The sequence below is a fragment of the Anneissia japonica genome, unplaced genomic scaffold (genome assembly GCF_011630105.1).
Source record: "Anneissia japonica isolate Jap-2015-1 unplaced genomic scaffold, ASM1163010v1 scaffold2471_len1564793_cov202, whole genome shotgun sequence".
In the NCBI taxonomy this organism is placed as follows: Eukaryota; Metazoa; Echinodermata; class Crinoidea; order Comatulida; family Comatulidae; genus Anneissia; species Anneissia japonica.
The window spans coordinates 983,301-1,009,522 of record NW_022709610.1 but is presented as its reverse complement, the minus strand read 5'-3'; the positions used below and the strand labels follow the sequence as shown (position 1 = coordinate 1,009,522).

The window sequence follows — 26,222 nt, the reverse complement described above, 5'->3', positions numbered from 1 at the left end:
TTATTAAAATTTTCACCTAACAAAAATAATGAGTAACAATAATGAATAACAGCAATAAAAATAAATATATAATGTTAATAAATAAATAATTTGAAAATGCAGAATTTTATTTACTTTTTTTTTTAATGTTAAATATTTATTTCCTTAGTCGTATTACCTTACTTACCTTTTACTCTTTTTTTCCATTTATTTTTTCTCCTTTTCCTTTTTTTTCTTTCATACTTACGACCCGTCTCTTTTTCTTTACTTCCCTGTAATTTCTTTCTTTACCTTTTCCCCTACCCCATTTTCCTCCTTTCATTTTTCATTTTACTACCTCTTTTCATGTTTTCCCTCTCTACCTTTTCTTACACTATATTTTCTTTTTCTTTCATTTCCACAATTCTTATTCTTTCTTTGCCATTCTTTTTTTTTCTGAAACCCGACATAACACAAAGCCTATAGTACCGCCAGAAACTAGGCCTATTGCAATTTTTTCGTAGGCTGATATAAATAATCTAAGTAAGGCTACGAAGCGAACCTACGAAGCAAAAGTGTGTTGTATATTTGTATGTGCAGAAAGACTGCTGTAGCTTACTGGATTAAACAATGTATTGCTGGGTCATTTTTGAATGACAAGCACGTGTTTAGACCGTTAATTTAAAGTATGGAGCTGTTTTTTCAATAAGAAAAATGTATACCTGATTTGATCAGAGTCTCCCCTTCCACTCGCTGTCGACGACAGGAATTTGTTTGTACTCCTGTATTTAATATTATTTTTATATTTTTTATAATATATATATATTTATAATATATATTTTTTTATGTACTATTTGTAGTTCACCTCTTTTAACTGTCAAAAAATGATGTCCTCAATAACAATACACACATGTGAAACGATTGTTCATCAAACAATATTTTTGTAGTCTTGATTTAGTAAGATAAATAATAAATATAAAAAGAGAGTTAACGTCCGTTAATTGTAAAATTACCGAATGTCGAATGGAAAACCCAATGGAAAACAAAACTCGGTGAATTGCCAGTTCATGCTGTCAACCACAAATCCAGCAACGGGCAGCGTGTGCGCCAATCAGAACACAGTTATAGTGTGTTAAAGGTTAACCTTGTGGCAAATGTTAAAAAGCTGTGGGCGACAGTGAGTAAAAAACAAAGGAAATGCGGTCCAGCATGACTAGCCTTAATTAGGCAAGCTATAATTCCATTACTAGTATTGGATCGCTTTGCAAGTTCTGCTCATTACGGTAAACAAACACAAAAAGTGATCTTTTAATGTAGAATTCTTAATAATTTGTACTTGATTTGTCATCGATATTATTTAAAAGGAAAAAAATGCCTACTGCCAGAACAATAACACCAGATCAAAATACTCCGAATTGGAAGTTAACCAGTATAATTATTCTGCTCTCCTTCTTAGGGAAAAATGTAGGTCGTAAATGACATTGAAATTTGAACTCACTGTTCTCCTGTAGGCCTAGCTAGGTAGCTAACCACAGTTTTAAAACATGATCGATCTAAAGGTAGGAAATAACGAACAATAAAGTTCAAACATTGTTTATTAGTAAATTGCAACATTGCTCATGTGTTGAAAGGGGGTTGAAAGCTGGTAAACTATATTTCAATATTGTTTACACATTGTTTATCAGCCCGAAAATCCAGCCTACGATCATTGCAAAGCTAATTAAAATAACAATGACCTTCGTAGGGGTTCGTAGCTACGTTCAAAACGGTACCTACGAGCAGATTACGAGTGGTTACGCACAGATATGAAGCGATAATTCATGGCGGTACTGTTGGCTTGTTTTTACACAGCGACGTGATTCTTGCAATCACATTTTAGGTGTGTGTATCACCTATTTCTACTATAATAGCTGGTTGCTCATTGGCTGGTTTTAGTGAAGCCACTGACGCCATGTTGGGGGCCTACATGACGTATCATTTCAGACAAGTTTCTTTTAGCATTCGTTTAAATTATTGTTAAAAATAATGTTTCTTGCAAAACTTTTTAATAATAAATTTGAATTTAATGTAATGATTATTTTTCAAATCATCTATCTACTTGATGTGACTTTTTATGCAGTTTAAGAAAGCGCATCACTTAACAACGTGACTTTTGAAAACTGCATAAATAGTCGCGTCTAGTGGTTAGAAGGCTTGAAAAAAAAAAATTCCTACGTTAAATTTAAATTTATTATTGAAAAGTATTGCAAAAATCATTATTTTTAACTATAATTTAAACAAATGCCAAAAGAAACTTTTCTAAACTGGTACGTCACTTAGGCCCTCCACTTTTTTCTTTACCAGGATTGGCCGATGAGCAATCCAGCTATTATAGTAGAGATCAGTGGTATGTATGTGTGTGTGTGGGCATTTAGAGTGAAATTGCGCATGCGTCTGAAAAAGTTTTCCAACATTTTGTTTTTACCTCGCGACGTGAAGTTCCTCAGTGGTGTTTCAGTCACCACCTTCGGGTTTTTGCTTTTGATTAGTGCCCCCAGTTACTTGATAAGATTAAAAATAATAAGCGACTTTGTTATCTCTAGAGGGCGCCATATGTAATAAGGTTAATTGGGACGACTTTTCACCTGCGAGATGGACAACAGGCTAGGCTGCTGCATGCTGCTGGAGGCGTGTATAATAGCACCTCCTGCCAAGGGTGGCGTGGAGATAGCAAAGCATTTATTTAGGCCTATACCTGATGTGTAAGTAAAGTATTCACTTTCCCAATATTCAAATGCAAAGAATTAACTTTTCAAGGTAAACCACCACAACACAAAATTAACCCAACCTCATATTGCCTGAAAATAAACATGCATGCAGAGGAATGTTGACGCCCGCAGGGTTCTGGTTGATATTACTGGTTGAACTACTACTAACTACTACTGTGACGCTTTTCTGCTGTTGCTTACAGTTAGAGTAGAGATGAGTGACAAAACCATGAAAAGGTTGTTTGGTTTAATTTGCATGCACAGTTAACAACTCAGAATATCTCGGAAGAAGAACAGGCCTCACGTTGGCCTGTTTTTCTTCCAAGACAACTCAGGGAACCCCTGCGAAATCTGGAAAGTTTTTGCATGGATTTGCTTTCACACTGCATTTGGAAAAATGTGTGCAGTACGTGTGAATTTAGGTGTAAGATTAGATCCTTCCTATTGTAGGAATGCCGTACTTGGCGCAGTTTTTTTTTACTGATACTATCTTGCATCAAAATATTTAGTACAGTACCTATGTGTGCTTGAACTTACTCTGAATGTTAAAATGATGAAATGCATTTTTGCTGTTATAAAATATTTTTTGAAGGTTTGCATGGCAAAGTACAGTTAGTAAATGCTTGTGGTACATTAAGTAATAAACACACTCTGGTCCCCTTGGGGAACGTGGTGTACCACAAGCATTTGTTATTGTTTTTGATATTGCTGTGTCTGTTGTCATTCATACAGTAAAAAAAGATAACTTGGTATAAATTCTTCTTAATTTTATCTTTGAAAATTGTAGATTTTTAACTCAAAGACAGTTTCCATATACGATGATGAAATGTATAGGACGGTAAGAAATTGCACAATTTAACCAAGCTCAGTGATATAAATTTTAGACTTACTGTATATTGCACTGTACTATTTATGGGCTATTGAAGCATAATACTAACTAATTAGTTTAATCTTGCTTAATATTACATTTAAGTGAGTACTGTATGAAACAAATGCAGTTATCCAAGCTACAACAAGTACCTGTCACGTAAGATTCTTGTTCATGCAAATAGCATGCCTTTTTACACTCGTTTGTTCATTTTATACTTAATGGTGGCCTCATGATTAAATTTATCCAAATATTTATCAAGGTTGATTAACAATATTATATTTTAATTCACTGTCCATTGCTACTGTACTGTACTGTAGTATTATTACAGTACATTTTTGCAGTTAATATTTATATACTGCTGACCATACCAGATAGTGGTGGCCGGAGACCAGGGCCCTGTTGTGGTCAGCCATGTTGGTTTGAGTGAGCTTTTTAACATTGCATCTAACAACAGCAGGTTAGTGTGCTTAACTGTGTAACAGTGCTACAGTGCTTATGCAGAACAGTACAGTACATCTGATCTTCTGATTGTAATTTGTATCAATTCATATAAAACTGTACAGTACTTTTGATTCATGACTTGGCAGTACTGGACAGTGTATCAAGAGTTTTTTAAATGCCTCTCATTGTATGGACATTTAAAATACTGTAGAAATCATCTTCATAATCATTATCATCGTCATCATCACTGTCACTATTTTTATCATGCTCAATATTTTTATCAACTTATGTTCATCATCCACATCACCATCCTTTTCAATCAGCAACATTATCTTCATTATCATCATCATCTTTATCTTCTTCATAAATTCAAATTTTTGTGGTGATCATTTTGTAGGTATACTGACACTGACAGGAAAGTTCATAAAAGTTGTAGGCACAGTACTATACACTTTACAACTGTGCATACTGTAGTTGAAGAATTGTCAATCAAGCATCATCTCATAATTTTCCTCCTGTCGAATACTTATGAATTGCATAATAATTATTGCCAAGCAGTTTGACTGAATGTTAATGAAGAATAAATTACTGTAAGAATAAGCAATACAGTAATACAGTAGAACCTCGTTTTTACGTACCCCAGTTATACGAACCCTGGGTTTTATGTACGCCTCGTATCGACGATGACGTCATCAAAAACCGCGAAAATATTCAAAACAAATGGCCCTTTTCAGAGCAACTCTAAGTAAAAGGACTATAACAATAAACTATAACAAAACAAACCATAATGTAATGTATTTTCATCCGCAACAGCAACGTTGATTGAGTTCAATACCGGGTTGTTATAATCTAAAACCACATGAACTGAGTGAGATGAACAACTACTGATGATGCTCAAAAAAAAAAATCTTGTCTGGTCGAATTTTCTACACGAAGCTGAGTAGACATAGTTTCGTACACGAACGCTAATTGGTTGGCTTGCCCAGTGCATTGCACATGGTTGCTGTTTCACGTACAGAGCAGAGCATATGGTTTTAGTTTGTCTCAACAGTCCCAGAGAACACCACAGCTCTGTTGTTTAGAATAGGAATGAAGGGGAATTCCCAAGTTATACCTTTGTCATATAGGTAATCTTACAATATTTTCATGTTCTTTAGTTAAATAAAAGATATAAAGTAATGAATTAATACACTAGACACATGGTTTTATTTGAACACTTTGTTATGACATCGTAAAGTGATGAATAAAAACACTAAACACATGGTTTTATTCGTAGGCCTAGAGGCTAGGTCTAGCCTAGGTAACATCGTTCATACATACATACGTTATTGAGTGTTACGTACGTATTAGGTTAAAGGTTACCACAAATTTAACCCAACCTCAATTTTACGAATCCCCCGATTTACGTACGCCCTCAGGTCCCGTACCGTACGTAAAATCAAGTTTCTACTGTATCATCATGACGGTGTACATACAAAGAACTAAAGTACAAGTTACAACAGTCAAACACTCTTAAAACATACTGTTTGGTCAGATAAATTTATGAATACGGTACTGTATAATTTAATTTATTTTGTTGACAATTTCATTTGCTTTTAATTAGTTTTGAAAATGGAATGAAGATATCAGTCAAGTGTATTGCTATGGAAATTGTCCACTTCATCAGGATAGCTAATGCACTAACTGTAGAATACTGTAATTAGCTGTTTATTGAGTGAACGACACTGCAGTGATTAAATTCCCTGCCATTCAAGAAATTTATGCATGCGAAACAAACATTACAATGCATAACTGCAGTTGCGCATTAAAGACCCACATTATGTCATCGTTTCTGTAAGACTGCATTTATCATGCCCTTCAAGAATGTAAATATCCTTTGCACTTGTGGTGATGCAGCTTGCAATGTCCTTTCACGACACTACTGACCGTTAACGTTAACAATAACATTGATGTCCCAATGGGATAATGAGTTTCTATATTTCTCAATCATGACATAAAGCTGAAACAAATTAATTTGAAAAAAATAGCATATCCATACTTTATTCTTTCCAATATTTTAATGCTTGCATTGAACTATCTCCTGAAATATGATTGCCTTGACTATTCCATAATACCGGTAGGTTTTTTTTGATACAATAGAAAAGGATAGTATTTTTGGTGTGGATCACACCATGGATATCCAAAGACTTGTATTCTGTTAGTACTTCTGGTGATAGATAGGCAGTACCCTACCCTTTTTTCATATTGCACATACAGTAGAACCTTGTTTTTACGTACCCCAGTTATACGAACCCTCGGTTTTACGTACCGACGATGACGATGACGTCATCAAAAACCCCGAAAATATTCAAAACAAATGGCCCTTTTCAGAGCAACTATAAGTAAAAGGACTATAACAATAAACTATAACAAAACAAACCATAATGCAATGTATTTTCATTCCGCAACAGCAACGTTGATTGAGTCTAATATCGGGTTGTTGTAATCTAAAACCACGTGAACTGAGTGAGATAAACAACTACCGATGGTGCTCAAAATAATTGCTTTCCTCCTTTGCTTTGTGTGGCAAACCATGGAAAATCTTGTCTGGTCGATTTTTTTTACACGAAGCTGGGTAGGCATAGTTTCGTACACGAACGCTATTTGGTTGGCTCGCCCAGTGCATTGCACATGGTTGCTGTCTCACGTACACGAACGCTAATTGGTTGGCTCGCCCAGTGCAGCGCACATGGTTTTAGTTTGTCTCAACTGGCCCAGACAACACCGCAGCTCTGTTGTTTAGAATAGGCATGAAGGGGAATTCCCAAGTTATACCTTTGTCTTATACTGTAGGTAATCTTACAATATTTTCATGTTCTTTAGTTACATAAAAGATATAGTGATGAATTAATACACTAGACACATGGTTTTGACACTTTATTATGACATCGTAAAGCGATGAATAAAAACACTAAACAAATGGTTTTAAATCGTAAGCCTCTAGAGGCTAGGTCTAGCCTAGGTAACATCGTTCGTTCATACATAGTTTAATGAGTGTTACGTACATATTAGGTCAAAGGTTACCACAAATTTAACCCAAACTCTATTTTACGAATCCCCCGATTTACGTATGTCCTCCGGTCCCGTACCGTACGTAAAATCGAGGTTATACTGTACTGTACAGTACTGTACTGTTGGCTTCCAAAAGACAGTGCACTATTGTAACTTAATTCAGTCCTTTAGCTGAAACACTAGGAAAAGCATGGGAATTGAACCCTATTACTAAAGATTGATTCAACATGGTTTCACGACAAACAGTGGCAACCAAACCAAAAAAAGACTGAACTACTGAAGCTACTACAGTACTACTACTACTAATAATAACGTATAAAGTTGATATTAAAATATGAGCAATTGCATTACTCATTAAATGCCTTAAGTTGTTTCATAGAGTATAGTACCATTACATGTATTTTCCGTGCCGCACATTTAGGCTGCTACGATCAAGAAGAAACAGTAGGTAGTGGTAGCTTTTCGGGGGGTTGGGGGGCATCTGGGATCGCCCTAGATCTGGGTACCCATGTGTGTGGCCATGCTTCAAAGAAAGGCCCTAAACAAGTTTTGGAATACAGAGAAAATGCACCAATTTTAACAATATTAAAATCTTACCCCTAAGTATTTTTAGAGTATAACCCTAAACACGAGCAAGCAATAGTCAACAGCGCAAAGGCAGGATACGAGGGAAAAAAACTACAGAATTGTGCCCTCGGTGAGATGCGCAATTGTCAGGGCAATGCTGGTCTGACTCCAACTTTCTGCACTGTGCGTCGGCTGTCTGACACACACAGAGACGCACACCATAAATGCGTTCTTAATTTCCTAAAATATGATACCCTGTTTATGAATTTTAGCATTTTTCAGGCCCTAAAAAGATAACATATGTTACGTGCCTGTTCAGGGAAAAACAACCCTTTTTACTTGATTTTGGTAACACACATGCATCCCTAAGGTCAAGGTGAGTGGACCCTGGGGTAGTTGTTAATACGAAGGAATGGGGATTCTGAACTACTGAATGCGCAATTGCAGTTCTCAAAGAACATCCGTGAAATGTGTATAAAAACACAGTGAGCATGCGCTTGGAAATGCTAGACAGTAAATAAGATGTACATTAAGTGACATTGTCTAGCCATGTCGAGCATGCGCAGTTACCAAAAAGACGTCTCAGGAACCAAACAGCATCTGCAAAGAGAGTATGGAATAGAAATGGGAAAAGTCAAACTTTTTAAAGCAACAATTAAGCATGCGCAACTCAAACCAACGTGAACATGCATGGCTATGAAAATTGAAAATAATGAGAATTCCAGTCGAAAAGGCTTGGCTATCGAAGGCCTACAGTGCATCATATAATTGTCAGGGAGAATTGTAATTAAGTTATTACAAACAACAGTTTATTTGGCTCTATCATCGTATGTATGTATGCATTCACAATCCGATAAAAAATAACCACAGAAACTGACGACACATCGTAGGCCATGCCTCTCTGGGTAGCTAATAATAGCTAAGTAGTAGGGGAAATCCTAGTCTAAGTCGCATTGTCTCAAAAGGTAAGGTGCTGTACGCTGAAGGATAGCGTACATATGCTATTCGTCGTATGCATCTATTTTTGACAATCTGAAAAAAAAGGCACACAAAAGTGAGAGCAGTAGACCCAGCTAGTGGGGAGAGGGAAGGGGCTATCCAGTTGAAAGCTGAAGCATAAAATTTGGCTATGATGGAATTTATCTATAACCCATCCAACCCAACCAGCAGAATAATAAAAATAATAAAATATTAAAAAATAATAATAATATTATCACATTAATAATAATAACAATGATGGTAAGAACACAAGCTAAAGAAAGTCTAATGTGGAATACTGTTTAGTATGTTTTTTTATTATTTTAATCCTGTGACTGCAGTGTAAATAAATTCGTGGGTATTGGTACACCATTCGTAAACCAATTCTACCTGTAGGTTATTATTTTTATGTTTATGTGTCATATCAAAAAAGAAATGATAAAAGATGATATACTATATGTCATTCTCAACTATACATTAATTTATTAAGTTTGGAAATACAAACCAGCTATAAGTTAAAGATGTTGCAGAATTTTTTTTATAGGAAATATTGTTAGTACTTGCGCCATACACCATTGTAAATTAAAATTAACATGACACTAGCTGGACTTAATATTAAGCCACCTATTCATCTAATTTTCAATGGGGTTCCTAATAAACAACTTAGTCGTAGGTTATTGTTTGACCAAGTGTTGAAAAAGTTCCCTGTAATGTATTGAAATATGCCACTTCTTATTAATACCATATTCGATCAGGTTGTATAATGGACGTTTTTTTATGTTATACAGTATTTTAATTGGCCTATTTGTAAATCTGAATTTTAGTGTTTTAAATTTTACTGGAATCTTTTATTTATTTTTTTTTTTTTTTTATAATTTTAAAATTTTAACTAGAATCTTTATTCAACATTTTAATATTTCAAATTACTAAATTTATTATGATAATGCTAAAATAATTGTATCTTGTTATTGTGTGTTTGGATTTGTTTTCGTTGCCACTTTAATGTTATCTATATGGAAGAAATGTTTTTATAAAATTTTAATGACTCGAAAATGTACTACCGCTATTTCCATATTTTTCCAAACTACAAACATTTTTGGATTTCATTTCCTTATTAATATTATAGAGCACAAAGTATCGATTTACTGTCAATGTTTGCAACTCTGTGCATGAATCCAAAACCTTTCTCAAAAAAAGATGAATACTGTACTATTGCACTTAGTTCCTTGTAATTAGATAATATCAAATCAATTTGAAGTCGTTCTTGGGTCAAGTATTAGTAAGACCAGTATATCAGACACCAACAGCGTAAAGGTCGTTCAAAATAGCATGCTTATTTACACAAGATTTTTAAGCAGTAGATTGCAATGATGTCTCTGTATACTCTATTAATTCTTGTATACAACATTTAGAATGTATGCACAAATCAAATAAAAGGTGCCTTTCATTGTATTTGGTTCCATAATTTGGCAATGCACAACATGCACGCTTCCAGTACATTGCCAAGACCAAAATGTAATGCCACAACAAGATTAAGTGATAAAGACATTACAGAAAGAGATGCAGTCCCCCACCCTACCCCCAGTCACCGAGATACTGTAGTACAGTGGTACAGTAAGTGTTTGGACTTGGGTGCTTGGAACCGACAGAACAAGTTCAAGACCTTTCAATACCATTCTTGCCTGTGTCCTTGGGTGAGACACTTTGCTCTTTCTCACAACATTCCTAAAATTTTAATTCCCTTTCTAATAATATGTTTAAAACAGAGGCTTGTATCTGTATTCAGTAAGACTGTACCTTTCCTTTTGTTTAATGTAACTTATGTTTTTTATTTTGGTTTTGTAGTTTGTCTGCTCTATTGTCAATTTGAGAGAAAAAAAAAAAAAAGCTTAAATAAATAAATAAATAATTAGCTTGTCCATAGGATTGGAAGTTAAGCTCTTGGTCCCACAAAATGCACGTTCTGTAATACCAAACTCGGTACATTATTTGAAAATTGTCTCCCGTTGTACTTACGATTGTGGTCACAGAATTGCTGCCCTACAGGCTCCCAATGGCCTAATCCAAATTTCCTTATTGATTGTCAACAAAGGATCATTATATACTGTATGGTATATTTTACCGCCACCCAACAATTGCAAGGTTGAGCATAACTGCTATGCCAAGAGCTTTCACTATTGTTTTGAATACAGAGAAAATTTAGGATATATGTCAAATGTTAAATTTAAATATCAAAAAATGGCAGAAAGTAAGTCCCAGAGAGAAAAAAATTGTTCTAGTTTGCAACTGAAATAAAGAGAGGGTAAATTCTGGCAGTTTGTTTTAAGATTGTTGCCTCACCAGACTTTAATATTCAGGAATCTCCCATCATGCATAGTTTAAGGCAAAGATAAGATGTGTCCCCTGAATAGGGGTGTCCCAAAGGAGGGGTTGTTGACGTGTAGAACCTACTGTAGAAAGTAATTAGTTTGGCGATTGGCAAGGAAATATATGTTTCGGAAAGCAAGTTGGCAAGTGATTTACTGCGAATTCATAGAAGTGAGCTTGTAGTTTTTTCTGTTTGGATTACGGGATATGGATTACGGGATGATGAATGAACTGTACGTAGGCTACTGTTAAATTTTAATACCAATGGCATTCCATTCGTAGAATGACAATGAACGAGTGCCTTGCAGCCTTTATTGGCATTTTGCAAATAATGAAAATTTAACAATAAAAAGAATTCTATAAAAGAGCAAAGGTATTATCCGGTGGCCATAATAGAAACTGTCATTATTAAAACTTCATGAGTCACAATTCCATGAAAATTTAGTATTTTGGCTGGTATCTGGTTAAATTGAAAGAGCGTAGATGGATTGTCGGATGGATGGATAGATTCATTGATCGTCAATAGATAGAGTGAATGATCGATTAATCTATCGCCGATGCTAATCCGTCATCGATAGATGGATCATCTCCGTCATCGATAGATGGATCGTCTACCAGATTAAATGGATAGTTAGATTGACAGTACAGTAAAATTGCTAAAGTCGATGCTATGATGTAAATTGTTATTAAATTCAGTTTGAGTATCAACCATTGATCAGCACATTGAGACAATTGATTTATTTGGAGTATGTTGATTGATGGATCTGTAAATTGAGAAACTGATGGATACTGTAAATTGAGTCCATGCTTAGATTAGATAAATCATGAGTGGAATAATTGGTAGACCAATACCGTGTTCGGACGTAAACTCAAATACATGTGTAATCTAATAATAGCCTTGGGGCTAATTCCGACGGCCGTTCGGACGAGTAGAATAAAGAACCGGTAAAACCAGCAACTTCTCGTATGTCTTCCTTCAACCAAGGTCAGTCAGACACAAGTTTTTTAGCAATATTCTTGTTGTTACTGTTTAAAACTATACATAATCTAGGCTTTGTATTCTTAATTTGGAGCTTCAAGTTATTTCTTCACCGTGATAACAAAATTTTATTACATTCGGCACATGTCCACCACTAGACGACGCCATGTTGTTGACTAATACAACTCATAAAGTTGTTGTAACAAAACTAATTTAAAAGTAGGTATAAATTTATTTTTCTGTTATTGAAATACAAATTACATCTAATTATAATTTTTAAGTTTGTTTTTAAAGCAGTAATATTCAATTAAATAATAAACTATGAATTAGAATACAGTTCGAATACAGTTCGCTCGCTGGCCTACCGTAAACAACTTTTCTTTTTTTTTTGTAAGTTTAAACGTCATTTTCTCATTTTTGCTAAAGTTCTTGCTGTCAAACTTTTTTAATACTTTTAAATATTATTTAAGTTATTTTCATAAGGAGTTTTCATAAGTATTATGAGAAAATGGGAATGGGGTGGAACGATAGGAATTTTACTCTGGCCTGGTGTTGTATACACATCTAAAGGTAAACTTTTGACATGGGCCTTGTTACATGTGATAAATTACGCCTGGAGGGAGCGTGTAATTGAAATATCCACTAAAAAAGATGGGTTTTTGGGACAGATGTTTTTCAAATTTTTTATGGCTAGAGGCAAAATTAAATTGCCCCACGTGGCCTGTCAGTTGGAAGTACCCGGTAAAACTTTACTCGTCCGAATGGGCCCCTTGTACAGTATGGAGATTGATAGATGAGGATAAATGTAGTAATATGCAAATATAGTATTTGCAGTTATATTGGTTATTGATTTAGTTTTCTTTGCAATAACCTTACTATTTCATGGTAAGGTCAGTATTTATTTACTATACAGTACCTATGTTTTTATACAAACAACAGTGTAGTATACAAACAACAGATCAACAGCAAGGACATTGTGCTTCTGAAGAAAATATGTGATAAGTATGAGAATCAACAAGTATATTGTAGACTAAAGAGCAGTGACGGACTGTGCAACTCTCTATCAGCTATTTAGCGTACAGTTTTAACATAGCTCATGGAGGATACCTGTACAAAACATTCTGAAATTTATTTCAATATCTTTGAAAGCTTCTCTCCAAGCAACAAGGTGGGTTAAACCTTAATACTTTTTACAATTCTTTTTTTGGTCTTTATGGAAGAACTCATTTTAAACTAAGGTAGCAAAAATATTAGAGTCATTCAAGCTGGGGTTAAAATATTCACTGAAGAAGTACAGGACACGCACATCTCTAATCTATTTATTAAGGACATTTCTAAGAATTTTGAACTCGGATGCAAGCTGATTGTAAACCAAGATATACACTATTAAATAGGAACTCGTTGTTCCAATTTTTTTAGAGGTTTTTTCCTTGAGGAAAGAGATTTTAAGGAATTTGTGCATACACAGTATAGTAATAACGATAATAATAATAATTTATTTATTTATTACACTTCATCACTGCAAAAATACAAGAACAATTCAAAAACAAGACAAAAAGCAGCGAAAAGGAGGGGATGAACAGGTGTCAAGCACCTCTATCTACATCCCCCCTTGAACAGATTACAGAACCACACAAATTATACAAGAGAACAGGCGAAAATACAGAACATTAAAATAGTAAAATAGTAAAAATACAAATTTAAACATACAGTACAAAATATAGCTTAAATTATTAATTATCATTAATTTTTAATTTATTTACAAAGATAGAATTGTATAATATACATTAAAATTTATTAATTATTTGTTAATTTAAATGTTTATTTGCAAAGGCTGATAAAAGAATAGGACACTCAGAAGAATAATAACAAAAAAATTTACAAAAATCGAATTAAAATAAATTTAAACCAGAACATCAAAATATTGCACAAAAAAGTTAAACAGGATGAATACAATTTAAAAATTTCAAAACAAAATTACTCCATAATTAAAAAATTAAATGACAAAGATATTGCATACATTGTAATTCAGAAATTATTTAAAAATACATTAAATGATTGCACAGAAGACTTCAACGTTTTGGCATGACACACTCTCAGCAATTTCTGCACAGCGCACAGCGGCAACAAGAGACCCACGTGCAAGTGTCAGCGGGATCAAAATTGTTGATAAATTTGTTGTTATAGAAGTTACGGACGTGCCTCTTGAAAATGGAATATATGTTGTAGACCTAATATAGTATGGTAGCTGATTCCATATGGGGATAATTCTCTGAAAAAACGATCGTTTATGGGATTCAGTGTTACACTTAACAGGCACGAGAACATGCTGGTCAGAGGCAGATCTAGTTATTCGACAACCTTCGGTAGGAGAATTAAAGGTGACAAAATCTTCAATGGGTATGTCGCAGTAACCATGTATAATAATAATAATAATAATGCCACTCGGCCTTTCCAAGGCAAAACAACGTAACAAAAATATGAAAGAATTTACTTTGTTTTACCATGAAACGGCTGCACTATGTGCACATATTGAAAAGGCCTCGGGCACTTTAAATTGCTACCCCGGTTACAGTACATCGAAACATGCTAATGGAATCCTTAGAGTGGCTAGTGGTCAGCGCCAATGCCGTAGCCAGCTGTTGGGACAGTCCCACACAATTTTTCTAATGGGTCCACATTTTGAAAAATGGGTCAAAATTATGCAATTTCATGCATAAAATGGATCTACTTATTGAAATGAGGCCTAGATTTCTCATATTTAGCGTAAAATGGGTAAAATTTTAAGAAAATAGGTCCAGATTTTTCTTTTTTTTTTTGCGTAAAATGGGTAAAATCACTGTACTAGAGGAAAGCATGGGTTTATTACTACTGTAAATGGCTACAAACAAGTGAGAATCAAACCATTGACTGTGAGACTGAAGTACAACTGCTGCACAAGCTACTGCTCTCACTTTCTGTTAAATTTATGCACATCATACTTTTGTTGACTCCTTAATAACAATGTCAGCAGATACAGATAATCTTGTTTCCCTCTATATAATTCCCTTCTTTTTGTCTCTTTCATTTTCTCCTTATTTTTGCTTTCTCTTTTTTTCTCTTTCCTTCCTTCCTCCCCTCATGTCTTCTCTTCTATTTGTGTTAGCCATGTTATAAGAGCTGTGTTCGTGTTAACCATGGGTTTGTGTTAGCGACGTTGTAAGAGCTTTGCTTGTGTTAGCCATATTATAAGAGCTGAGTATTTTTCCTATTATTAATATAGGTCCTGTCTCTGATTTGGTGTTTTGTAGGAACTTCTCTCATATTTTATCCTTTTTCCTCTCTTTCCTCTTCTTATTGTTCTTTTCTCTTTCCTCCTTCCTTTTGTCATTTCCTGTCTTCTTCTATTCTCTAATATTTTTCTTTCATTTTTTCCTTTTATTTTTCCTCCCTTTTCTTCTTCCTTCCACTCTGTTATAAGGTTCTACTGTACAGTATATCCTCTTCTCCCATAAAATTAAAATGACTATTAGGTCATTCTGATGTGTAGGTGTCCAAGACTAACCTTTGGTGCAGTATGACACAACCACTTAATTCTGATTAAGCAACTGTCTTCTAATAAACTATACGATCAATTATTATGCAAATATTTTGCACTTGTAATAAATTTATACTGTGTCATTTTCACAAATGTGCTGTTTCCAACTAAATGGTAAAGCACCTTTAAATCCTGAATTTTTTTTAAATATGGGGCATGTACTTTACAGTATTCTCAAAGAAAGATCATGGAGTATGGAATTAATTTTGAATGTTTCAGATTTAAAAGAATGAGGTACAAGATATTTATATTGTCAATAGAGCAGTTTTTATCAATTTTATTTTAAAATTTCCTGTACAAAATTTAATATTTTGTAGTGTACAGTATATATTTTTTATTATAAAACAAATCATTGAAAATTTCTATTATAGTAGAGTTCAGAGTTCACATAAAGCCTTTCAGTAATCTGATCAATTCTTGTTATGTTTGTTAACCACTTAATTCTGATTAAACAACTGTCTTCTAATAAACTATACGATCAATTATTATGCAAATATTTTGCACTTGTAATAAATTCATACTGTGTCATTTTCACAAATGTGCTGTTTCCAACTAAATGGTAAAGCACCTTTAAATCCTGAATTTTTTTTAATATGGGGCATGTACTTTACAGTATTCCCAAAGAAAGATCATGGAGTATGGAATTAATTTTGAATGTTTCAGATTTAAAAGAATGAGGTACAAGATATTTATATTGTCAATAGAGCAGTTTTTATCAATTTTATTTTAAAATTTCCTGTACAAAATTTAATATTTTGTAGTGTACAGTATATATTTTTTATTATAAAACAAATCATTGAAAATATCTATTATAGTAGAGTTCAGAGTTCACATAAAGCCTTTCAGTAATCTGATCAATTCTTGTTATGTTTGTTTTGTTTTGTTTTGTGTGTGTGTATATGTTTACATACAATGTATAAAACACATATTATGTGCTGTAAAATATCTGTCTCTTATACACATCTGAGATTGATAGATGAGGATAAATGTAGTAATATGCAAATATAGTATTTGCAGTTATATATAGAGAATTTCCTGTACAAAATTTAATATTTTGTAGTGTACAGTATATATTTTTTATTATAAAACAAATCATTGAAAATTTCTATTATAGTAGAGTTCAGAGTTCACATAAAGCCTTTCAGTAATCTGATCAATTCTTGTTATGTTTGTTAACCACTTAATTCTGATTAAACAACTGTCTTTTAATAAACTATACGATCAATTATTATGCAAATATTTTGCACTTGTAATAAATTCATACTGTGTCATTTTCACAAATGTGCTGTTTCCAACTAAATGGTAAAGCACCTTTAAATCCAGAATTTTTTTTTAATATGGGGCATGTACTTTACAGTATTCCCAAAGAAAGATCATGGAGTATGGAATTAATTTTGAATGTTTCAGATTTAAAAGAATGAGGTACAAGATATTTATATTGTCAATAGAGCAGTTTTTATCAATTTTATTTTAAAATTTCCTGTACAAAATTTAATATTTTGTAGTGTACAGTATATATTTTTTATTATAAAACAAATCATTGAAAATATCTATTATAGTAGAGTTCAGAGTTCACATAAAGTCTTTCAGTAATCTGATCAATTCTTGTTATGTTTGTTTTGTTTTGTTTTGTGTGTGTGTATATGTTTACATACAATGTATAAAACACATATTATGTGCTGTAAAATATGTAACCTAATTTTACTTTTTTACTCTATTTATTTGTCTGTTTTTTGAGGAATACTCCCACTATTCTATGAATCATCTGTCTCATTAAGACAAGGTCAGACGGGTTTAATGAAGCCACCATTCATATTAATAGGTCAAACTTAATTATAGTATTAAATAGTTAGTTGTAATATAATGTTCAGTGTTATGTATTTGTTAAATTATAATATTTTTAATAGATAATCTTGAGAAATGCATGGTTGGCTCTTTTGTGGAAATTTACAGTATTATTTTGTTGTTTTGTTCTGTTTTAATGGGAAGTTACAAAATACTGTAGAAAATGCAATTGAAATCTGTTCTTGTTTTTTCTTGTAGAATTCATTTATTCCAAGATTTCCAGTAGACTCTAGTTCACAACCCAGTAAATCTTTCTCAACTTTTCATCCGAGTGGCACTTCACCTGCTAAAGTCCGTCCGGCAGCATCACCTGAATATTCAGCTCCAGCAGTATGTATTACATTCACTACTTTAAATTGTTTTGAATCTATTGTTTTATTGTTTGGTTATGAATGATGTTTTCATTGTCAACAACAGTTACTGTGTCTGTTGCTGTTGCTACTTTTATGTTTTTTGTTTTGTTGATGAATGCTGTTTTTGTTGTAAGCAACTGTGTCTGTATTTATTTTTGTTGCCATTGTTGCATTTATTTTTTGTTTTGTTGATGAATGCTATTTGTGTTTTCAACAAATGTGTCTGTATTTATTTGTTTATTGTTGCTATATCCTTTTATTGTTTGTTTTATTGATGAATGCTATTTTTCATCTGTTTTTTTATGACTATGTGTAAGTTATTTTTTAAATGCAGTCTGTTTTTAACAACTGTGATTTATCTTGATGGCTGTTACCTGTGTTATGGCCAAATGTGCTCTTGCACTAGCAACAGGCAACAACAACAATACAGACACAATTACCAACAGATTTTCCTTGTGGTTTGTTTTTATTGAATGATTTGTTCCTTCTTAGCAACTGCGTATAGTACAGTTTGTTATACAGTAGAACCTCGTTTTTACGTACCCCAGTTATACGAACCCTCTGTTTTACGTACGCCTCGTATGGACGATGACGTCATCAAAAACCCCGAAAATATTCAAAACAAACGGCCCTACAATCAGCCCTTTTGAGAGCAACCATAAGTAAAAAGAATATAACAATAAACTATAACAATAAACAAACCATAATGCAACGTATTTTCATTAAACAGCAACGTTGATTGAGTCTAATACCGGGTTGTTATAATCCAAAACCACGTGAACTGTGTGAGATGAACAACTACCGATGGTGCTCAAAATTATTGCTTTCCTCCTTAGCTTCGTGTGGCAAACCATGGAAGAACTCGTCTGGTCGAATTTTCTACACGAAGCTGAGTAGACATAGTTTCGTACACAAACGCTAATTAGTTGGCTCGCCCAGTGCATAGCACATGGTTGCTGTTTCATGTACACGAACACTAATTGGTTGGCTCGCTCAGTGCAGCGCACATGGGTTTAGTTTGTCTCAACAGGCCCAGACAACACTACATCTCTGTTGTTTAGAAAAGGCATGAAGGGGAATTCCCAAGTTATACCAAGTACCTAAGACATTAACGACCCTGTAATTGCATAATCGAACCTGGAAAATAGTACAAACAGCTTGAAATTCCATTGCAGTTGTTTTCAAATTCCATGAATATTTCCATTCCCATATTACATATATTCCAAGGGCATTCTTTATTGCCATTTTTAAAATTCCATGGCTTAAAACACAGTAGTGAATAATTAGTGAAATAATTATTTCATTCATAAGTTTACTATATGTTTATGCAAATATTATCTTACACATTATGACATTTTATTACCGTTTTTCAAATCCCATATTTTTTTTTTATTACCATTACTATGATGACAGAAATGAAATTAAATCATTTTTTCATTCATATGAAAATAATATCGATTTTGACTTTTCCATTACTAAATTTTACATTTCTTATTTTACTGTTATAAATGTGGAAAAAATTCTATATATGAAAAATCATGCCATAAATATAAGTGGATGGCCCATCCTCATTTATAAAATTGGAACATAAATATGGCATTATGATTAAAATATGATTTCCTTTTAATTTCTTTACTTATTTCAGGGGATTGAAGCTGTATTTTCGGTGGCTATAGAGTATATAGCTTGCTTACATGGTACTGTATATGGTGTCACCTATAAATTGTCCTCAATAAAGAGGCTTTGGAGACATAAAGTGGCCTAAAGACAATGGCATGTTTAGGAGCTGTCTCTTATACACATCTAGATGTGTATAAGAGACAAACTACCGATGGTGCTCAAAATTATTGCTTTCCTCCTTAGCTTCGTGTGGCAAACCATGGAAGAACTCGTCTGGTCGAATTTTCTACACGAAGCTGAGTAGACATAGTTTCGTACACGAACGCTAATTAGTTGGCTCGCCCAGTGCATAGCACATGGTTGCTGTTTCACATACACGAACACTAATTGGTTGGCTCGCTCAGTGCAGCGCACATGGGTTTAGTTTGTCTCAACAGGCCCAGACAACACTACATCTCTGTTGTTTAGAAAAGGCATGAAGGGGAATTCCCAAGTTATACCTTTGTCGTATAGGTAATCTTACAATATTTTCATGTTCTTTATTTTAGTTAAATAAAAGATATAAAGTGATGAATTAATACACTAGACACATGGTTTTATTTGAACACTTTATTATGACATCGTAAAGTGATGAATAGGAACACTAAACACATGGCTTTATTTGTAGGCCTAGAGGCTAGGTCTAGCCTAGGTATCATCGTTCGTTCGTACATACGTTTATTGAGCGTTACGTACGTATTAGGTCAAAGGTTACCACAAATTTAACCCAACCACTATTTTACGAATCCCCCGATTTACGTACGCCCTCTGGTCCCGTACCGTACGTAAAATCGAGGTTCTACTGTAGTATTATTCACTCTCATCATCTATATTATGTATAATAATTTAAAATTGCCACCATTAGTTGTTTATTATTATTTTTTCCTTTTTTTTTAAACATTGGTAATACCATACTTTGTTTCATCAAATTTATCTATAGAATAGTAAAATTACATTGTTTTTCATATCAACATTACTCTATTCTGATATGTTATGATCCATACATAATTCAATCATAATTTGCATAGCTTATTTGCATAAATAGGGTGAGCTAATAAGAGGTAAACCTTGTTCATGTTGCATGTATTGTAAACAATCTGGATTTCGAACCATATCATTTAATCTTCAGATTAGAATCAATCGGCAGTTTGTGTCAGGGAGACCTCAGCGAGGTCGTGCATATTATGGCAATGGTAGACGAGCATACAGCTTCAGGCAAAGATACATAGAGGTAGAAGCACCAATAGGCATGTGGTCTCCCAATTTTACAAATAAATTTTGCAAAAAAGAGAAAATAACTGATTTTGTGAATGATTTTACAAGTGCTTTTGGATTTTCTGTTTTTTTAAACATAAAAATGCATTTTACTTTTTTTCTGGATGAAATGGTTATTGAAAAATTTGATTTTTGTGCATGCATGATCAACTAGATTGATAACAGTGCATGACGAATTGAAAGCTGCATGATGTTAACTCATCTGAGATGATATAAATGTGGTTTCTTATGATTTGCCTCACCTTTCCTGCATGAGGAAAAGTGTATTTTTGGTATTTAAAAAAATTAATTTTCCTATTTTTAGATAAATTCAATATGTACAATTAGTTTTTTACTTTTATCAATAACTTCAAAATAAAGCACAGTCTAGTAAAATTAAAAGGTAATATGCTTATCTTTTTGTCTAGGGTCCTAGATATTGAATCCAATTTTCTGGTATGATATTGTTTATACAGTACTTGAGTAGGCCTGTAGTACTTATAATACAAAACTGTGTATTATATTGGATACTCAACTGGGTGCTATTTTCGTTTTTCCATTTCCATTTCAGAATTCATATCCATAAAAATAGAATATAAGCCTACATATAAATTGTATAGGTTGTTAATATTTTGCATGTTTGTAGAGTTACTGTACATTTTCAACCATAGACAAGTAAAGGAGGAAGTTTAATGTTATTTAATACAATGTTCTTTCAAATTTACTGGCTAAAGAATCAAACAATGCAGAAGACTTTAACACAACTTTTCATTCTACTTGGTCATTCGTAAGATGTTATTCAGCAAAAGAAAACACTGTGTAACAACAGGTCATGTGGTTGGATCAATAGTAGTACCTAAGTTAGGAAGATTGTAAATTCCTATACACAAACTTTAATATTGAGTGATAAGTATTGTATTTACTTTACCCATTCTCCATAGTCTACCATACTTACTGTAGACTAACCTTACTGATGAATCCAGAAAAGAGAATAGGATTATGGCATGAGAGCAAGAATCGTTAAATTGTTGTCCTCATTAATAATAGGACATGATACAGTACAATACTACTGTACTGCAGGCAAATTACGTATATATTGATGTACACAGGGGCAGATCCAGAATTTTTCAAACGGGGGAGGGGACACACAACATTTTCAGAAGCGAGTAGCGCTTACCGTATTCTATACATAACATTGATATGCATTGAAATTTTGAAATTAAGTGGCAAAAGGGCAGTGTGGGGAGGGGGTGTTGTCCCTACTGGATCTGTGCATGCTATATACAGTAATACAGATTCCACTATTTCTATACAACTGATACCGTCCTGTATTTAGATTTTTACTATTCTGCTGGATCATAGGCCTGTACTGTATTTTATTTTATTGTAATTTATCTCCTTTTACTTCAGAATTATTGTATTTTTTTTCCTTTATAGTACATCTGAAATTATTTTACTAGCAAAAACAGCTCACCACTTTGCTGAGACCTTATGTTATCACCAAGATTAAGAACTATTGTATAAAATATCGATAAAATATGTAATTTAGATATTAAATAATAATGTAAATCATCACCAGGAGTATTATGTTATTGATTGATTGATCGATTGATTATCACAGGCTGACAAATTAACCTGTTGTTTAAATATAATATAAACCTTAAGAAAATTATAGATTAATTTATTTAGTACAGTAAACAGGGTAATACTTTGAGGTTATTTTTATCCTATATCAGCTATTTCCTCAACATGGATTTATAATAATGTCGTTTTGAGACATACAATAGTAAACTTGATCCTTGCAGGTGTTTTTATCAATGCTGTTTTGAAGTTCAAAATAAAATTTACAGTATGTTGCACTTTGTTAAACAGAGTAGCTAGGTCACATACAACATGGATAAGCTGTTTACAAGAGCCCAGCTTACAAAGATCTAAATTCAATCAAGAATCATACGTTAATATAATCAGCGATGGAGGAGTAACATTTGAAGGGCTCAGTGTATATACTGTACCATCACCCTTATGATTTGATCAAAACTTTACTAATTTTTGCACATTTTATGAAAATTGGTACTAAACTTTTACAGGGTTTGGTGTAATCAGGAGAAGGAAAAGCTGTGAAGATTTGGAATACTAATAACTAGGCATATATGTAAATGACATGTATCGTTTCATCCAAATTCCAGCTGCAGTCAAATTCAATTTGAAATATATTATTATTATTATTATTATTATTATGTCTAAACATACAGTGACTGAAGTTACAGAGGGAATTTTGACAACTTTACAGTAGGCCATGATAAACAACAGGGTTATGTCTTGTCACGATATTGGTATCCTGTATATCAACATCTGTAGGCCCCTAGGTGGCAGCATTTCGTGCAACACCAAAATACTCCTGCTAACAGTGAAATTTCTTAAACGTCTTCTTTGATATAGAGTTCTCAAACTCTATGACTTCGCGAAAATTTTCATGCATTTAAATCCCCTAGATACCCACTGCTGCTTACACAGAGAAAAAACTGAAATAGTTGTTTTTTTTAAATATTTTATCCGGTAATACAGGTAGGCTCTGGAAACATGGAATAATGGTATAAATAATAAGAAGTAATGAATTGTAAAAGAAGACAAGTACTCTGTACTGTTTTGTAATTGAATGACTTTTGTCTTTTTCGTCTTCAATGCCTGTTAGTTAATTGTGAACTAATTGTATTAACTACATTTCAAACCTTTCAAATCCTTCTAAACCTATACTAACATTAACTAGATCCTCTCATAAAATGTTTGATAATGCATTATGGACTGCTTCCTTTAGTGTGTTGTTTATTAATGATAGAGGACGCTGTTTGGTATGCTATAAGTCATTCACAGTTTGAACTGCGCATGCCCGTATCAAGGTCAGTTAAAATAAACAGACGTACACACAATTCACACAACATAGGTTTATGTTGATTCACCTTGGATACCGGCATGTGCAGTTAAAACTCTGAATTGGCTTATTGATTTGGGTGCTCTCTGATTAAAGATAGGCCTGCAGTCTGTTGTTTAAAAGTGATTGAGGACATTGTTTGGTACATTAATTTGGGTTTCCTCTGTGAAATACATTGGTAGGTGCACTTCCTATGGTGTGTTTGGTTTGCTATTGATTGAGGATGTTATAACCATAATATTCTGTATTGAAAAAAAAATGTGTATTTGAAATTACATAAAACTGTTCCAAATATTATTGAAACTAATGGAAATTATGTGAACAGTGAAGTGATGCTTCACTTGCTGGCACAACATTCCTTCATTATGGTGAGAATGAGGAAAAGCTCCTTTGGTTGAGGGTGATGTTTTTTCTAATTAATGATAATGTACTATCTTGTCTTTTTTAAACAGATTGGATTATTGAATGACCAAACACTGCCCCCAGGATGGCAAAAGGGACAAGATGACGCAGGTCTTCCGTACTACACGCATGAAAACTCTACTGAAAGGGTCGGTATACTTTAATACAGAATCCCACTATAATACCAACATTTCATTAAACTTCTCTGTGCTATAACTTCCTTAGCATTATCACTATAACATGGTTGTTTGTACTAACAGTATTAATGTTCAATAAATTACGTGTTAAGCTGTTTTGTTAAGTAAGTGTGTCGCGGTATATTATGTGCAGTGTTTGTTGAAGACTGCATTGACTGCTGGCAAATGCTTGTGTTATAAATCATCAAAAGTTAGTCAGAATTCAGATCCAGATTAATCAAGTATGCTTTTAAAGATTATCCAAATAATGTTATTTTGACTGCCAATCCCTAATATTGTGGTCAAAAATAAAAGCAAATTTTGGACCAAACTAAATCTTAAAAACTCTCCGTGAACCTTATAAGGGAGTTCTTATTCCGGGCCGTCAACCATGGCTCTGTCGGCCCCGTGGCTCTGTCGGCCCCGTGGCTCTGTCGGCCCCGTGGCTCTGTCGGCCCCGTGGCTCTGTCGGCCCCGTGGCTCTGTCGGCCCCGTGGCTCTGTCGGCCCCCGTGGCTCTGTCGGCCCCCGTGGCTCTGTCGGCCCCCGTGGCTCTGTCGGCCCCCGTGGCTCTGTCGGCCCCCCGTGGCTCTGTCGGCCCCCGTGGCTCTGTCGGCCCCCCGTGGCTCTGTCGGCCCCCGTGGCTCTGTCGGCCCCCCGTGGCTCTGTCGGCCCCCGTGGCTCTGTCGGCCCCCCGTGGCTCTGTCGGCCCCCGTGGCTCTGTCGGCCCCCCGTGGCTCTGGTATCTGCAAAGAAAGGCGCTATATAAATAAATATGAATAGAATAGAATAACATGTACAGTATTGCCTGGATAGGGAGGGAATGGGCAAAAGCCCAAACAAGGTATGCTCCCTATTCTTCATATTGTGAGATACACTAGTACAAAAAAAAAAACATATAATAATGGGGTTCCCATGACTAATTAGTATTTATCTTATTGTGTACATTATTTATTTTATTATTTCAGTGGCGGATGAATAAAGATGAAAATGGACGATCTTACTACTACAATGAAAATGGTCATTCCTCCAAATGGGAGCTTCCAGACCTTTCACATGTGAATGTAAATATTGATTATTAAGTCAGTTATAATTAAATAATAATAGTTTTATCAATTATTGATTCCAGCTTATGTGCCAAGATTTTTTTTTTTAATTACATATTCTATTAACATTTATGTAAATATTTTTGCTGTGTAAACAAAATTAATTGAATAAAACATACATTTTTCCTTTTGTTATTAAAGATAATTGAATGCCAGCTTTGCTAATTTGCTGTGAAATTGTTATTTTATTTTAAAAATTGAAAAATATATTATGAATAATAATTTATTGCATGATACTATTAAGTATTATATATTTTATATAATTTATAATTAATGTCCATGATATATAATATAGTCTTATTTACTTATATTGAAAACATCAAAATATATTATTCAAAGAGATTCCAATCTATCTGCATTATTACATATTTTTTTCGTTCCAGTTATTATGCTATAAATTTTAAGACATCGTTTCTCTAATTGTTTAGGGCGCTATCATAACATGAATATTATTAATTAGTTTTATGTTATTTTAATTGATTACCCTATTATCTTAAAATTTATTGGCTTTGACAGTTTAAGAGAAAGAGGTAGTACTCTATAACTTATGAAAGAAGGAACATTTTAATTTATTTGCAGAAAAACAGGATGTAAACTTTGTGGTTTATTTTTCCTCGGTTATATTCTGATTACTATACTTGTATGTTTAAAAAGATAATTTCCTTAATAGGGATAATCCCTTTAGCTCCGGTGTTTCCCATTAATGATGACGCCCATTTTAAAACCAGGAACACGGAAGTGAATTATTAGTCTTTGTGTTTCTTTATACCTGCTGTGTCTTTATTGTTGAGGAAGAAATTGATATTTACTTTTCAATATGAAGCTTATCTCTAGTTGTTGTTAAAGTGTATCCTGCATATAAAAACGGCGCAGTATTGGATGCTTCTGAGAAATTTTACTGACTATCTGTTATACTTTTGTGGAATTATTCTCATCATCATATTTAGGAAAATATTATATTAC

The 26,222-nt window shown here is 33.6% G+C and overlaps 1 protein-coding gene across 1 annotated transcript in view; it reads left to right on the top strand.

Moving 5' to 3' along the window:
• Window positions 1-26,222, top strand: part of LOC117106778 (rho GTPase-activating protein 15-like) — a gene marked incomplete at its 5' end in the record, with an annotated part of 49,860 nt that overhangs the window by 8,899 nt on the left and 14,739 nt on the right. Inside the window, 4 exon segments of the mRNA XM_033248219.1 lie at window positions 3,493-3,543; window positions 17,580-17,711; window positions 24,029-24,127; window positions 25,122-25,217. Of these exon segments, the coding sequence (XP_033104110.1) occupies window positions 3,493-3,543; window positions 17,580-17,711; window positions 24,029-24,127; window positions 25,122-25,217 (378 nt within the window).